Consider the following 16911-nt stretch of genomic DNA (forward strand, 5'->3'; position numbering starts at 1 on the left):
TACTCTGTTTGTGTCGAGGGACCCGATCCTTGGGGTGGACCAGTTTTTGGCGCAGCGTGTTTTAGGGTTTAAAGGTCACAGAGACCCGGTGTTTAGAAAAAATGCGTCTCAGCTGTTCTGATACTCCTGACACGTACGGGATCACTACAGGTTTTCAGTTGGGCAGCGGTTGTCCTTCTCTCCTGGGTCGGCTGGAGCTTTCTTTAGGAGCCTTCCCAGCTTTGACAAAAGTCCAGCTGGGATAACCACATTTATTCAGGGCCTTCTTGATGTTCTTCTGCCTCCCTGGCTGCTGTGTCAGTGGGGATGGTGTTCGCTCTGTGTTGTAGCGTCCTGATGACGCCCAGTTTGTGCTCCAGTGGATGATGAGAGTCAAACCTTAGATACTGATCCGTATGTGTAGGTTTACGGTACACGTCAGCTTTTAGATGTCCCCCATTACTGATGGAAATCTCACAGTCTAAGAAGGCTAACCTGCCACTTTTCATATCCTCCCTGGTGAATTTGATGTGTCGGTCCACAGAGTTAATGTGGTAATGTGGTACGTCCTGAGATTTGATTTTCAGCCAGGTGTCATCCACATATCTGAACCAATGGCTTGGTGGTGTTCCAGGGTAGGACAGCAAAGCCCTCTTTTCCATTTCCTCCATGTACAAATTGGCCATGATGGTTGAAACTGGGGAGCCCACGGCTCTCCCATGTTTCTGCCTGTAGAACTGAGCCTTGTATGTGAAACAGGTGGAATGAAGACACAGTTCAAACACACTTGGTGGATGCTGAGAGCGGTCCTGTTGCTGAGGTTGGGATCATCCTGTAATCTCTTACGGACCGCCTCCAACGCTTCCGTGACTGGGATGCAAGTGGTCATGAGAATTTGCATAATTAAGACTGACCTCCCAGCCCATTGTTCCTTCAGTGGGCTGGTTTCAGTCATTATGCAAATGTGCTGTTTATAAGATTGAAACCTGCAGTCAGCTGAGACTGAAGACGTCACCTGGATGGGTGACTGAAAACGTCCAGATGAACAGAATCAACTTTTGGAGAAAGTTAAACTTTTGTAAATGTAATCAATTTTTTACAAAATCATTTTTTACAGTGTAGGCCCAGCTGCCTGTTAGAACAGAGAGCGCACAATTACACAATCAGTCCCCTCTGATAGCCTCCTGGCACCGCCCCCCGAACCCACTGCAACACAACTGTGCCATAATCCATCGACTGTTGGCTGAAGCCTTGTCATAAACAGTCAGATTTGAGTTCAAATTGTTTCAATGTTCAGTAAAGGTCAGGAGAGAGGTGCAACGTGTGCGTGTGCAGACATCTGTAAAACAAGGTGGAGGCTGTCTCGTGATTTGGGGCTGCATCTCAGCCAGTGGTGTTGAGGGTCTCGTCAAAATGGATAAAATTGTGAATGCAGAAAAATGCATGAATATTTTGATGCACTACACAGTATCAAGGAAGACTGTCTGTGCCTTTGTGTAATGGATGATGCTACTGCACACACTGTGCAGCTCTTAGGATGGTTTTCCATGAAATCTACTTTACTGGTTATATGTGTTTGGTGAGTTGTTCTTTTTAGTTGTATTGTTGGAAGATAAAGCCTGCACTGAAGACTGGAGATAAAACAACGATTAAAAAAAATCATTGCTGGTTCTAGTGGCTTTCATCCTTTTTGTGTTTGCTGATATGCACCTTTACTGTGGTTTCCCTGCAGGACATCTTACCTCAGACACACCTCCTCCATCTTACATTACTGCCACCCACTCTGAGACTCCCAAATGCACAGCCAAAGCACGAGAGCAGGTAAATCCTCCTTCGAAAGATGAAAGCCGATGCACTGAAAGAAGGACTCACAGCTGATTGCCTCGGACACACAAATGCACACACTTTTTCCCTGATCTAAATATAATAAGTTTTGTGCATTTGAAGAAAGCGTTCTGTAAAGTTGAACTTAACAGCGTAATGTTGATTTGTTCCAGTTAAGTCACTGTGACACTGGAGGACAGCAGACGTGTTTGATTTTGGAGTAAATATTCTTGTCCTGACAATATTGGTGCTGCTGGTTAAACAGCGTTGTGAAGGTTTCACTTTGGGCTCTGATACGAATTTTTTGCTAAATTATTCAGGTGAGTAGAGAGAAGCACAAAACATTAAAACCTAGTAAGATTCCTGAAAATCAAAAGATCTTCAGTCGTTAGACGGTTTGTTGAGATTTCGCGACACAGCGCATGCATGCAGTGCTGCAGATGTTTGTGACACTGGTATGTTGTCACATCTGTTCTGAGCTAAAACAAAACTCAAATCTACACTAATCACTTATTTGTTTGAGTTTCTTTTCAAACGTATTTAACATACCAGCCAGCAGCGAAGCAGTTTGCAGAAACATGAAATAAGTCACTTAGCTAACAATTTAATTGCCTGTACAGCATTTAGAAATGTCCAGTACGTCATCAGTTGGCTGACAGTGAACAGCAAATTACACAACCAGTTACAGCAGTGTATAGCTCCAGCCTTCCCATGGAGCTCATCGTGTGTCTGCAGTAGCCGAGGAAGGACAAACCCAACACTGGGTACATACTGGGCCTCATGTCTCTTATGTTTGAAATGACGACTGCAGGTGAATGACATAATGAATGAATGAGGGCTATTCAACCACACCGCTACACAGGCAGCTTTAGTTCACAAACCTTAACAAAAAATAGACAAAAAATTATATCTAAAAAACCTGTTTTCCGATGATGTATCTTTAGACGCTCTTGTATTCGCAGCATGCCAGCTCAGCTCAGAGAGCAGAGGCAGACTCTGTGGTGGTGAAGGTTCACTACATTTACACTGTGGCTCTGTCTGTCCCTCTGGACACGACATACAGTGAACTTAAGGAACGAGTCGCAGAGAAATTGGACCAGCCGGCATCTCATCTGCGCCTCAGGTAACAGCAGAAGCTGACAAACAAATGCCCTCCATCAGAGTAAGAATGTTACAGTGTGCACAGACATCTGACATCTACATCAAACATGAACAGGCAGAAGATTTTCCTTTTCTGTATTTTCCTGCTCATCTGCCAGTTTTTCATCCTGCTGATCCACCGCTTCCTCTCACTCCCTCGTCCTCTCTCATTAGACGTAAGCACCACGGCTCCTGCGTGCTGACACCTCTGGACGGGGAAATCGAGTCAGCTCACACTGTGCAACAGCTGGCTGAGGCCGGCAGAGCTACCCTGTGGTGCCAGGTTTGTATCTAAACTAAATATGGTGGTGGAGGTGTCACAGCAACACTGCCACCAGCTTCCCCACACGTTATAAATGTTGTGTTAGTTCATGTTCATAACAAGGCAGGAAGCCTGAAATGGTTTGGACGGGAAGAGGAGGGATGATTATAGTTATTATAGTGGGCAAAGGATTGAAATATGGAGCTGCAAGGCAGGAACAAAAGAGGAAGATTTATGGATGTAGTGAAAGAGGACATGCACAAGGTTGGTGCGACAGAAGAGGGTGACGCTGACACAGAAGATCTGCTGTGGAATAACTAAAAGCAACAGAACAGAATCAGACACGAATGAATGGCACGGGTTTGTTCAGCTGCTCTATCTGCCAAACGTGCTACTTTGGTGAGTCAAAGGTTAGAATACATTTGAGTCTATAAACTGATTCAATCTGTCTGCCTGTCTGTCTGTCTGTCTGTCTTCCCCACAGTCTGTATCCTTCAAGCTCGGGTCCTCTACCAGAGGCCTGGAAGCTCGAGGGTCCTGCGTAGCTCTTCCCCTCCATGCATATATTTATATATGCATGTGTGTGTACTAACTCATTCAATAATTTTTCTTATTTTTATTTCTACAAAACTTTCATACGTTTTGTTCCATGTGTACATTTCAATGTGCACAAAAATGTGGAGGTAGTGTTTGTACAGAAATATGTGAAAAACTATCAAAGCTAAAGGCTTCAGATATTCACAGGTTCTTCTCACCAACAAAATAAATCAGGATGTAATTTAGAACAGATACATCTGAAATGTTGCAGTAACGACTTACTGAAATTTAAAAAAAATCAAGCAGTCCCGTTAGGTCCCATATTTGAGCACATACTAGTACAAAATACTTTACACTGCAAAAGACAGCAAGTAACTTTGTCTTAGTTATTTCAGCTTTAAATATTATATTTATCAATGATGCAAAAATAAAACACGAACATGAAATTTTGCCACACTTTTGAAGAAAATGTTATTTACATTTAACTGTTTGTCTTTTTGTGTCGAATTGTAACACACACCAAAAAATGTGAAGATGCTTCTCTAATGATATCTCAGCTAGTTTACAGGTTCACTCTCTTACTCACACTGTGCTACTGAACTGCAGAAAGAAGATCCCCTGGCCAGCCGTACTATCCTCTACCAGATGGTGGCCCTTTATGATTATGATGCTCAGGGGCCCGAAGACCTGGAGTTCAGTGAAGGTGACACTATTGACATCCTCGGTGAAGGTGAGGCTCCACGGCTCAAAGTGAAACTTCTAATCATTGTTTTTGTCTGCAATTTGAATTGATGCTACATTCCTGGGTCATCTGTTTAGATGCAAAAAGTATTAATTTCCTCTTTGTTTCTCTGTTACGCTCGTTTGTAGTTAACCAGGAGTGGCTGGAGGGACACTGTGCAGGAAGTATTGGGATTTTCCCCAGCTGCTTCGCCTACAGGGAGAATAACAATATCACTACGAGCTCAGAGATTGTGTAATCAAAAGTTCATTGTTGCATTAATTCTTTAAAGCACCTATTATTCTATGAATTGTAACAGTTTACAGGCTTGGAGCAAGCAAACAGGCACGAGGCTGTTAAGTGCACCAAGTGCTATCTTCACTATGCTTTGAAGATCTTTTTAACAGAAACTTTTGTTTAAGAACATTATACATGAAAACAATCATATTGGTGTATCCATCATTACCATCTAATCGTTATTGCATGTTTGATAAATAATCCTTTGTATAATATTATTAACGTATATACTCTCAAGTGTGATATCAGACACTTCCTGGTTCATGAGCTTCTGTTCCCGAGTCAGTCACGTCTCAGTGTGAAGCCTGTGTCTCCGAGTCTTTGCATATGTGTTGTGTTTCCTGTCCTATGTCCGTGTATCCTGCTTTGCTTCCTTTGTCTCGTTATGTTGGACTAGCCCCAGCTGTGCCTCCTTCCTGTTTCCCATTACCTTCGCCCTTCGTGTTTGTGTCTGTTAGTTGTCGTGTCGTACCCTCGCAATGCTGCGGTTCGTCCTCTGTGCTCCAAGTAACTCTAATTCTCAGGTCCTGGTTTATTTTCTAGTGTTGTGGTGAGTTTTCTGTTTCTAGTTTTGTTTTATACTGATAATAGTGACTTCAGCAATAAAGCTGCTGCTTTCAGTTAAATTTCCTGCGTTGGGGTCCTGCATCCTGCCCGCCACACAGCAAAGCATCACATGATTATTCACATGTATACAGTATGCATGCATGCACATGTTCACAGACATATATGTAGATTTATATAAACAAGTCTTAGTTGAAAACATGAGAGAGACAAGTACAAGTACAGTGATGACATCATATTACCCCCCCCCCATTTTTTTCTACCAAACTTTGCAAAACCCAAAAGCTCTGTTATCTGTCTCTATAACAAACCGTTTATTAAAAAGAACTTCCACTCCTGCATCTATCGCTGATTTTAGAGGAAGATACACATTTACGATATTTGCAAACATGATACAAAAGCTGTGGATCACCCGGAGGACCCCAAACTTAAGATTTTTAACCCAACTCTACATGGCACCGAGCATCAGTCCCTTTCAGATGGTGAATCTCAATGTTGACATTTTCCAGCGGTATAGACCAGCCCACAACACGCTGACTGTCGGCTTACAGCAGAAGCAGGAACACAAGGTGTAGGCAGTGTCTGCAACAGCTGGGGTGGAGCTGAAACCAACACACCCCTCAAAATGTTGCTGTGACAAACGTAACACAGGGTTTATTGTGGTTCATGTGGTGTTCTTTGGATTTCTGTGAAAAATAGCACACGGCCTTGTCAAAGACACCTGCAAAACTACTGTGCTTGTACCCTGAGCTTTGCTATCGGTCTCAAGCAAAATCAGGGGCGATCAGAGCCTCGGCTGATCTGAGTCCTGACACTCAGAAATGCGCTCAAAAGATTAACATGATCTGACAAATCAGTCAGGGGAGTAATCACATTTCAAAAGTTCTTGTAGAACTCGACGTAATAACCATATATACCAAAAGCAGGCCTTGATCCAAATGTACACATACTGTATTTTGCCCTTATGCAGCTTTAGAAGATGCAGCATATATTTTCATTGCTATGTATATCAGTGAAGCCAGAGGAGATAAACCAGTTAAAGTGCAGGAAAGTCTTAAAAATGCAAAAGCCTGAATAATCTCTAATTTCCTGTTTCTAAAGTCAGATAAAACTGTGGTTATTGTATTCACCCCTATAAATATTAGAAACACGCTGTCTAACCATGTCTTTGTGTTAAAAGAGTGTTTTTCCTTCCCACTGTCACCATGTGGTTGCTCATAGGAGGTCGTCTGATTGTTCGGGTAGTCTCTATATTACTGTAGGATCTTACAGTATAAATCACCTCCAGGCCACTGATGCTGTGATTTGGTGCAAATAAAATGTCAATTTCATTGAACTGAAAATCTTCAGCTTTGCCAACTGCAGGTCGGTGTCTTTTTGTCAGTGCCATGTCTCAGTCATGCATCATAGCACGTCTCTCTCTCACACACACACACACACACACACACACACTCTCTCTCTGACTCGTGTGCACAGATATATTTTCATTGTGAATATGGTGAATGTGCTGGTTCTAATATGGGGCTTATCTGCTCTACGTGAACACTCACAGTGATTTATCCAACATGCCTCATTCACACCCATCCATACAGGTACTGTGTTCTTTTCCCCACACCATGACAACACCCACTTATTCTTTAACTCACTTTTATACTTATTTAAGATAGTAAAAGCTACAAAAGCACATAAGCATTTCATTAGACTAAAATATATATGTCATGTTCTTTCATTTTTTCCCAGTTGGGTCTTAATGATGGATTAAAGATAGTGATATTAGCTGGGTGGGAGACCTAGACTCCATGAAAAGTTCACTACTTTGTGCATTAATTGCGAGGAAAGGAAATGTCAGGTGCTTTTAGCCGTCATCACAAATGGTAGATGTAAAATACTGCCTGTGATGTGTGAGCAGACAGCTGTTGATGCAGCCATTCAGATGGCTTATCAAACAGAGACCTCTAATTACTGCAGTACTCTCTGAATGCACAGAATCAGCGCCCACATCCCTCTGTCACAGCAGAAAGGATGGGAATCGTATCAGCTTTACATAAGAGAGTGAAAGCAGTCAACAAATGTTCTGTGTGTAGTGAGGAAACAGCCAGACGACCCTCTTTTTGAAACACAAGTTAAGCAGGATAATGTAATAATTTTAGATTTCATTACACCCTAACCATCTGTATTAGTTAATTAGTAAGGGAACGAGTTACAACTCAGAGTACATCTTCAACAGTGATTGCAAACAACACAACTTATTGTAGGCAACACAGATGAAGGAGATAAACAACAATCTAGTGACCAGAGCTGGAGAACACAGCTTTGAGGATAATGCAACAACGAACAAGGGAAGACTGAGGGAGGAAATAAAGGGAGAGATGACTTGTGGACACACACCTGGAGAGAAATAGTTTAATGAGACTGGAAGCAAGTTAAAGTGAACACAAGACACAAAGACACAACTACTAAAAATAAAACAGGAAGTAAGACACAACTAAACAGAAGAGCTGATACAGGGGAAGACTGACGGACAACACTGGGGATCACAGCAAAACAAAGACACAGAAGGAGGAACAGAATGGAAACACAATGGGAATAAACAGAAGGAAACCCGACAGTAACAAAACAGAAGACAAGATAAAACATAAAGGACCTGAATCACGAGGTAAAGCAGAAGATAAACGACATTTATAAGCACATGACAATAACAGCAGAAATTCAATCACTTTATTGAAGAGTATATTTACCACGGTATGAAAAACTGTTTGCCCCTTTCCTATTTCCTTTTTTTTCTATGTTTGTCACACTTTAGACACTTTCAAAATTCAATTGAAAACCCACTTTTATTCCTTGGCCTCCAAACCTACATGGCCCTGTATGAACAAGTGACCCCGAATAATAACAAAAATTAATTGTGGTGTGTCACATCTCTGAAAAACAGAATTCAATTTCTCTAGCCACACCCAGACCCACCCAAACAAAACACTTAAATAGGACCTTTCGGTCGACACAAAGTGGAGCAGCAGAATTTCAGGAACAAATGAGAAACTAAGTAATTGAGATCTGTCTGTCTGGGTTATTAAGCTTTATTAAGTTAGGGTTATCAATTATAAAGGTTATTAAGCTGTTTCTAAAGCTGTGGGACTCCAGTGAACCACTGTCAGAGCCGTTATCCACAAATGGTGAAAATAGGAAACAGCGGTGAACCTCCCCAGGCTGGCTGACCACAATGACTCCAAGAGTGCAGGGACGATTCCTCACAACAGACACCAAAACAACATCTGAAGAACCGCAGGTGAGGGTCAGTGTTCATGACAAGGATCCAAGACAAAGGCTTGTCTCAGTTTTGCCAGAATACATATTGATGATCCCCCAAGACATTTGGGAAAATATTCTGACGAGACTGATGAGGCAAAAGTTGAAGGTGTGTGCCCTATGACAGCGGTCCCCAACCCCCGGGCCTCGGACCGGTACCGGTCCGTGAGTCGTTTGGTACCGGGCCGCGAGAGTTGAGGCTCAGGTGTGAAATGTCTGGTTTTCAGGGTTTTTATCGGTTTTCAGTGTTATTTTGTTATCGTTTTTATCGTTTACTCGGTTTTTCTGGGTCTTTTCACGTGTGCTATGAATAAATCTTCTTTTTTCGGTCCCGGTACTAGTTTTATTTTGTTGTATTTATCCGCGACACCTTAAAGGCCGGTCCATGAAAATATTGTCGGGCATAAACCGGTCCGTGGCGCAAAAAAGGTTGGGGACCGCTGCTCTATGACATCTGGCGTAAAAGTACCACAACATTTCAGAAGAGTATCATTTGCTGCCTCAGGACCTGAAGACTTGCCGTAGTAAAAGGAACCATGAATTATTCCGTCTACCAATACTTTGTGAAGGAGAATCTCCGGCTTAAGCTCACTTGGGTTCTGCAGCAGGACAATGATCCAAACACAGCAGCAGGTCCACCTCTGAATGGCTTAAGAAGCACAAAATGAAGACTTGGTTTTAATAAACCAAATTGGTTTATTCCCTCAGAATTCCCAATCCATAATTTTCCTCCCTTTTCTAGCATTATGATAATTGGGATGATACCTATGCCCTGTTCACTGTTCTTCCTTTGTGTCTCTCCTTCTCACCCTCTGTCGTCTCTCGGGTTCTCCCTGGGAGGAGGCGGGTCTGGCTGGAGGCTCAGCGGGGTGGATATTTTTGGGGTCAGATGAGGTCGCCGCCACTTTGTACTCAGCCATACTATGGCTCACAGACCTTGCTATCATCATGCTGTTGTCACTTCCCACCACCTTTTTCTACATGAGCTCCTTTCACCCTTTGGATTTGAGTCCATTCCCCGACCTCCCCCAGGGGGCGCCCCTGCAGTCATCCAGAGCTCTGACTACAGGAGGAGGACTCTGGCTGGTGCTCTTGGACCCGTCACTGCAGGTTGATATTTTGGTGGTTTCCTAAAAAAGCTGACACATTAGAGTGAATGCCTTTAATTTGATGTAATGAATGGCTTTTGGTCCCGGTTCATTGCCTCCTTTGTGTATTATTGGACAAAATCCATATGGGAGGTTAGAGGCACAGCTTTCACCCTCCCAGGTCTCTCCCCCTCCCCCTGTCTTTGGTCCGGCGCAGGAAGGGAGGTTGAAGGGGGAAGGAGAGAAGTGAGAGGATGGGATGTCGGTAAAGAAGGACTTAGAAGGACTTATGTGCAGCAGTTGTGGAGCCGGAGGGATCCGGAAGGAGTCCAGGTCTCCTGTAGCTGTCTGTTTGCTATTTACAGGAACAATAGGAGAAATCATACGGAGAGGGGGAATATCTCTCACCTCACTGAATTGCAGTGTCGGTAAGGGATGGTCTCCCAGAGGAGTGGATTGTGAGTTCCGGCTGGGGGGAAGAAGAGAGGTGGAAGGAGCTCCGCCTACCCCCAAACCCAGTTCCCTCCCTTCACTCAGGTCCAAGCTCTGGCTTCACTTTTCCTGGTAATTTGTATTTCAATGTTTCAATGTTGCACAGTTTGTTCTATTTGGTTTTATTAAAGATGGAAATTCCTCCCCCCTTTCTAGATTTCCCCCTGCCGTCCCTTCCCCAAGAGACTCTGCAGAAGACAGCGGCGAGGGATCAGAAATACGTGAGGATTCGACATTTTCTGTAATCTGGCTGCCTCCAGCGTAGATTGAGCTAATCTGGCTTTATAGCGCTTTGTCATCCAACTTTCTGCCACTCAAAAAGCTGCGTCATCCAACATCAGCTTTCAGTTACTGCCTCTGTAAGTTCCTCCATGGGGGATAATATGATGTAATGTATGCTTTATTAATTCCCATAGGGAAACTACTCCTCTGCATTTTACCCATTCACTCAGTGAAGCAGTGGGCAGCCACCAATCCAGCACCCGGGGAGCTGTGTGTTGGGACGGTGCCTTGCTCTGGGGTACCTCAGGGTAGCCATTCAGTGGATTCAAACACCCGACCTTCCGATCATGGGGCAACCACTCTACCTGCTGAGCTATCCGAGTCCTCTGTGGGGGAAGAGGGTTTAATGAACGCCGTGAGTTTTATTATTTGTTTCACCATCCAGACACCAAGGAATTTAAGTTTCAAGAGAGACATGGGACACTATGTCACTGAGAGAACACCTCACCTATTCACCTTGTTGACATAAAATGAAAAGAGTGTAATGCCCTAACATTTACTTAAAAATATTTCTACTGACTTTGTCATTCTTCTCTCATACAAAAGTAAATGTAGTATGTAAATATGTTTTAACCAAGCACTGAGCCATTAACCTACGACCTCAGGAACAACTCAGTGTGTTTGCATGCATGTAGACAAGGTCAAAACAGCCTATTGATATTCAAACCAAGGGTAAGAATGGGAAAGAAAAGTCACTTCAAGGACTCCGAGTATTGCATGATTGTTCAGATGTGCTGGCATTTCCCCCATAACCACCCTGAGGATGTGTGAAAATATTCTCTGTGGGAAAATATCTTGTCGGTGTGGATGTTTCTAGCAGGAGATCTCAAACTGGTTCTTTGAACATTTAGTATTCAGATGGCATCTCATGTCTTGTCTGGGGAATGTTTCCAGCTCCTTGTTGAATCTGACCTTCAAAGAATTAAGACAGCTCTGAAGAAAAAAGGGGTCCAGGCCTGTTTTCTTACTGGTCACAGAAGGATCCTGTGCCAAACTCTAATTTCATGTTGTTGTCAGTTGTCCTTTGAAAGGAGAAAGCTTCAGTGTGCTATCCTCGCTCACAAAGTTCAGTTGTTCAGTTTGATGTTTTTGTTTTAATTAAAAAGGTTAATGAAACTCACCTTGTCTGTATTATTATATGCTCAGGTGAGTCCTGCAAAGGTTGATTGTATGTATCAATGTATAAAATCAAATAAGAGGGGCAGAAAAGTTCTCATCACAGTGTTATTTTGTATTTCATATAAAAAGACAGTTGAATAGTAGAATATTCATTATACACAAATGACTTCAGCAGTGTAAAATACCTGGATAACAAGATGCAGTTACTCCATAATATGGCCTGTGTCCTGAAAAGTGCAGCTTACACTGTAAGATTTGGAAATATTGTTTGGTTTTCCTTAAATTACCATGAAATTACTACTTAACATTATTTACACCATAGAATGACTTACACTGCAATTTGTGTCTCCTTCTCTGTAAAATGCCTGAATACAAGGCTAACTGAGCTCCCTCCTTTCCTATTAGTGGACGACCTTCTACTCCCTGAGCTACAGCCATCCTGCTGTTGTCCTTCTAGTCTCTCTGTTGTTCATTTCATTAACACAGAAGCAGCTGAAACCGATTTAACGACCCTTGCTGCTACTTAATGGACCAGATCAATATCCCAGAAGTTAAATTGACTTTTTCTTCTTTTTATCTGTCAGCCAATGGAAGTTTCTATTTATGTCTTAAACGTTTATTGCTGTCTATTTTAATAAACAAGTGTTCAACAAATAAATAAATTTACCGTGATCAGCCACTATGTGGAAAACAGTAGGCGGTACACATTTATTCTGTAGGATCACACAGGGAACCCGGGGCTGATTTCATGCCAAAGGGGCTTTTATGATCTTTTGTTTACCTGGACGGAGACATGCTGTGCTGTCAGTGTCCCCTCAGCAGCACAATAGTGCAACACAAATGTTTTGTGAGACAGTCTTGCTCTCATGAGGAGGCTCCTATAAACTGCTGCTTAGAAAAAGCTTTAGTTATGCCTCTGAGAGATATTTGCTTTATCAGCTTAAAGACTGATAAGTCGACACCTACTATTATATGCATGTGGATGATCCAGCCTACACTTTGTTTTTAAGTTGTCTGGATAAATCTCGATTGGACAGAACAGGGATCTGTTTTTGTTCATCAGGTCGGCTCATCTACACTGTGGCCTAAAATATTAGGTAATGAATTGCCCAACATAATAATTTAAATAAGGGTGAATAGTGTTGTCAGTTTCTTAGCAACACACACGCGCGCACCTGCGTCATTTCCTATATAAAGGGTCAGCGCGTTCAGTTCAGCGCGCCACTCTGCGCGCTGAGTTTGCTGGGGGAACTGATCGAGCTGCAGGGAATCAAATGTTGGAATGAGGTGCAGTTAGATTGTGTATATTGATAAGGAGAGCTTTCCGTGGACGGCGGTGGAGCTGGCGCTGTGCATGGAATAAAACACGCGGGGACATATTGCTTTGTTCAGAGCCAGATGAATACGGGCATCGGCTGTGGAAATGTTTTGTTTCGAGGTGACACATCGTGTGCGTAGCACTTGCTGAAACTGTCTGATGCGCGTTTCAAGTTTTACTTTTAAGAGTGCCGACTTGAGGTGAATTTGATCATATTCACGGTCAAACCTCGTATCTGTATGACGCTCTGTTATGTTGTAGGATGAGCGCTGACCTCGAGAGCGTTTCGCTCAACACGTCGTTGAACTCGATCGTCTTGGGCGGCCGTGCGCTCTCGACTAACGTCCGAAGGCTGCACAAAGCTCTCAATATTCTGCTCAATGACCGGGAGAGAGAGCAGTTCATCCACTGTCTCAATGTTTACCACGCCAAGCGCAACGTCTTCGACTTGGTTCAAACTCTTAAAGTGATTCTCAACACGCCAGACAAACGGCACCTCTTGCCCATGTTGCGCCTGGTCATCCCGAGGTCCGACCAGCTGCTGTTCGATCAGTACACGTCCGAGGGGCTCTATCTGAAGTCGGACCTCATCCCCAGCAACGGCATCGCCGAGGACTTTGCGGGTGAGGTAGATTCAGCTGCCAGTTCCATCCCTGAGCAGGTCCTGTCGTCGTCGGGCTGCCCGGACGGTTTAAGCGCAGCTGCTGAACTCGCTGCGTGCGTGGTCCCACCGTTCTACGTGGGCCCCTTTGGAGATACGCGCAAAGTGACCCTCACGCGCTCCAGGAGCCACGAGGGTCTGGGCTTCAGCGTTCGAGGTGGTTCAGAGCACGGCGTAGGCATCTATGTGTCCCTAGTGGAGCCAGGCTCATCGGCTGAGAGAGAAGGACTGAGAGTCGGGGACCAGATAGTGGCCGCTAATGACATCCTGTTTGACAATGTCACTCACATAGAGGCGGTGAAGGTAGGACTTCACGCAAACGCTGGCGTTTATGAGTGCGACTGTTGTGGTGTGTGCACTGCAGGTTTTGTGCAGATTCAAACCGTGTATGCTGTAGGCAGAGAAAGCACACATTACTAAGGAGGCACTGGGCCATGCACGGCTGTCCTAAAAACACACTCGTTGTTTCACTGCTGCTTTCTGTGCCAGCCCTCGGGTCCAATGCTAAACTACCTTTAACTTTTTATTATTATTTATTTTTTAATCTTCTACACCACTTGGCTGCAGGCTGGGAACCAACATGAACTAGAATGTAAAGTAGACCGGCTGAAGTTCTTATTTCATGATCCATACAGCAGGAATCCTTGATGATGGTAATTCTGAGGGAACACTACACTGCATGTGGAGATAACGTGCTTCACCACACAATTATCTAAAATTAGATACAGTACTAACAACACTTTGTGTGATCATTCACTGAAGCCTGATCAGGCAGGCTGACAGATTTAACCCCATTACCAAAGAATACAGCAAAAGATATTAGCTATAGATTTTGATTTCAATTTGCACAGATTTTTTTTATTAAACTAGTATGCAGTTTAGTAAAGCTTTTTAGTTTAGATCTTTTTTTAATTCAAAATATCTAAAAATATTTCTCACATCTAGTTTAGTTCAGTTTTAGATCATTTTAGCTTCAGATGGATATACCTCAGGCTTAGACCTACAAAACTGTTCGGGGTAAAAACCTTTTGGGTTAGGGTTGCTATTGTTCCCACGTAATGCAGTCAATAGTAAAAAAAATGTTATGAGCTTCTTCTTTTTTTATCAATTTTAAAAACACTTTAGCAGCCATTGGATTTTTTTGCAATCAGCTGGTTTATAATAAACAAATCTCCATGGCAGTTTTGCATAAGCAAAGTTTCTATAATAAATGCAGACAAACAAGCACCTTATTAGTTTTTTCTGTGCATGGCATTAGAACAAGTCAGGATGAAATAAGAGCAAAATGTAGCATAGAATGCGCTGGCTCATCTCTGACATCTCGAGTTGTTTCCGTCTGTTTGACATTGGACTCTTTTGATTACACCATCTCGGTTGCAGTCACTTATTCTGTAATGGGTTAACTGCTGGTCCAACTGACCCCAGTTTGACCAGCTACTACTCCTATGGATGTGGATGAAAATAATTTGTATGCTATTGAAAACTAACTTAGTGGAAAGATGGACACAAATTACACCCAGTCCCAAGTGCAAACTTTACAGCAAAAACATATTAAATAAATCTTTGCAGCACTTAAAATCCATTGTACCTTTTAAAACTGTAGTTGCCAGATTCTAAGATTTTGGTTCTTGCTTCACGCAGCAGAAACACATTGTGGAAGATGAAAAGATGTAGGAGGAAAGTTACTTAAGCTGAATGAACAAATATGGACTGTTAATGGACTGTTTAATTATTCTGCATACATGTTTTATGCGCTGATGATGATGAATGATTTTATGACCTTGCAAGTTTGAATTGCACTCTACTTTCAGATATCTTCTAAAAGAAACGACTCTTTTGTGTGGAGGTAAAATGGCTCAGGCCTTGGGTAACATGTTGTTTAACAGAAAAAAGGACACTTTTACCTGCCTGTGCAAGGGTTAGTGAATCATTTCAGCAAGGGCTGAACAGCTCAGAAGCAACGTGACCGTATACCTGGCTCACACTGGCAGAGTGTAAAAATGATTCTAAAAGGTTAATTTTGGATTATTGCAAAATACAAATATACATACCAATCAGAAATTGTCAGTAGGTGTCGTTTGAAATGTGATTTTCTTTTTTCTGTATTAGTGTGTCCTCAAATATCAGGCTTCATAGGACGGCTTGAATTTTCATAAATTACAGATACTTATTCAGCTGTATTAATTTCATGTTGGAGTTTTTAGTTTTTGAGATACTTATGTTCAAACATAGCTTCAGAGTTTAAAACGTGAGAATAACATGCTGGAATTCGGTCCATTTAAAAACACGCCTCTTGCAAACTATTTGAAATATGAAGCTAAAATTTCACAAATCGGTATGTATGGCCAAATTAAGGACATAATAATTTTATCTTGGAGTTTTCTGAATTGTTAACTAAGACTACGTTCACACTGCAGGCGAAAGACTTTTCTGACCCTCTGTGACCCATCTATCCCATCATGGTGTGACAGTGTGAACGGCACAAATCCGATATTTTCAAATCAGACCTGGGTCACTTTGGTATGTGGTGCTGAATACGATACAAATCTGCGACTGCTGTTTGATGGTCACGTCGCATTAAATCCGTCTTTTACGTCACTGACACAAGACAGACGCCAACTATCAGCGCCGGAGAAGACATCGCGAACGCTTCCTGACCATCCGGTGAAACTGTTGGGAAGACAACGTTGGAGAAACGTGAACATTTTATTTGTTCTGTATAATCTGCAGATTCTGACAGAAATCTATCCTTTGAAGCAGCGCTGCTCTAAAACAGCAGTAAGGATCATTATTAGACCAAATGTAGATAACAAAATAACTTAAAGCAAAAATTGGGAAACGTAAAGTCCGAAACAAGTCTTAAGGTCCATCAGTCAAACAACACTGTTGCTCTGGGTCTAAACAGAGCGGTTGTGTGTGACGTCTTCTTTTGCGCTGCTTTGCGCGTTCACACTAGAGCGCGTTTGCTGTCACATTTTGCATTTGATCCAAAAATCTGAATTGAGCATCAAGACCTGCAGAGTGAACGTAGCCTAAAGTAGTCTAAATGTGACAGTATTTAATTCTTGATTATGTTAATATCACGGTTGCTGGATCCAATCACGAGCTGGGTCTTATGCTTGATCTAATCTTGTTGCTGTAGTGTTGAGGATGTGACTTTCTCTGACCAATGCCTGTCGTTTTTGAAGTTGATGCCACAGCCACACCCATGATCCATGCTCCAATCACATGTACAACTGCAGATCTGTTTGCTAGAGCCAAGACTCTACACTGAACTGTCAAGATCCATTGTTTAATGGTACTTACACTGCAGTCCTGGAC

At 42.7% G+C, this 16911-nt stretch overlaps 1 protein-coding gene across 1 annotated transcript; it reads left to right on the forward strand.

The window, feature by feature from the left end:
• Positions 1-1711: 1711 nt before the first annotated feature.
• LOC102213384 (neutrophil cytosol factor 2-like) lies at positions 1712-5389 on the forward strand (the record flags this gene model as incomplete). Its single annotated transcript, XM_005755311.1, has 5 exons — positions 1712-1800; positions 2766-2926; positions 3118-3226; positions 4349-4472; positions 4613-5389. Coding segments are annotated over 5 exons (593 nt in total), but the record flags the coding sequence as incomplete, so codon positions are not given.
• Between the last annotated feature and the right edge of the window lie 11522 nt (positions 5390-16911).

This window comes from Pundamilia nyererei, unplaced genomic scaffold (assembly GCF_000239375.1).
Source record: "Pundamilia nyererei isolate P.nyererei 1_Seehausen unplaced genomic scaffold, PunNye1.0 scaffold01182, whole genome shotgun sequence".
Classification (NCBI taxonomy): domain Eukaryota; kingdom Metazoa; phylum Chordata; class Actinopteri; order Cichliformes; family Cichlidae; genus Pundamilia; species Pundamilia nyererei.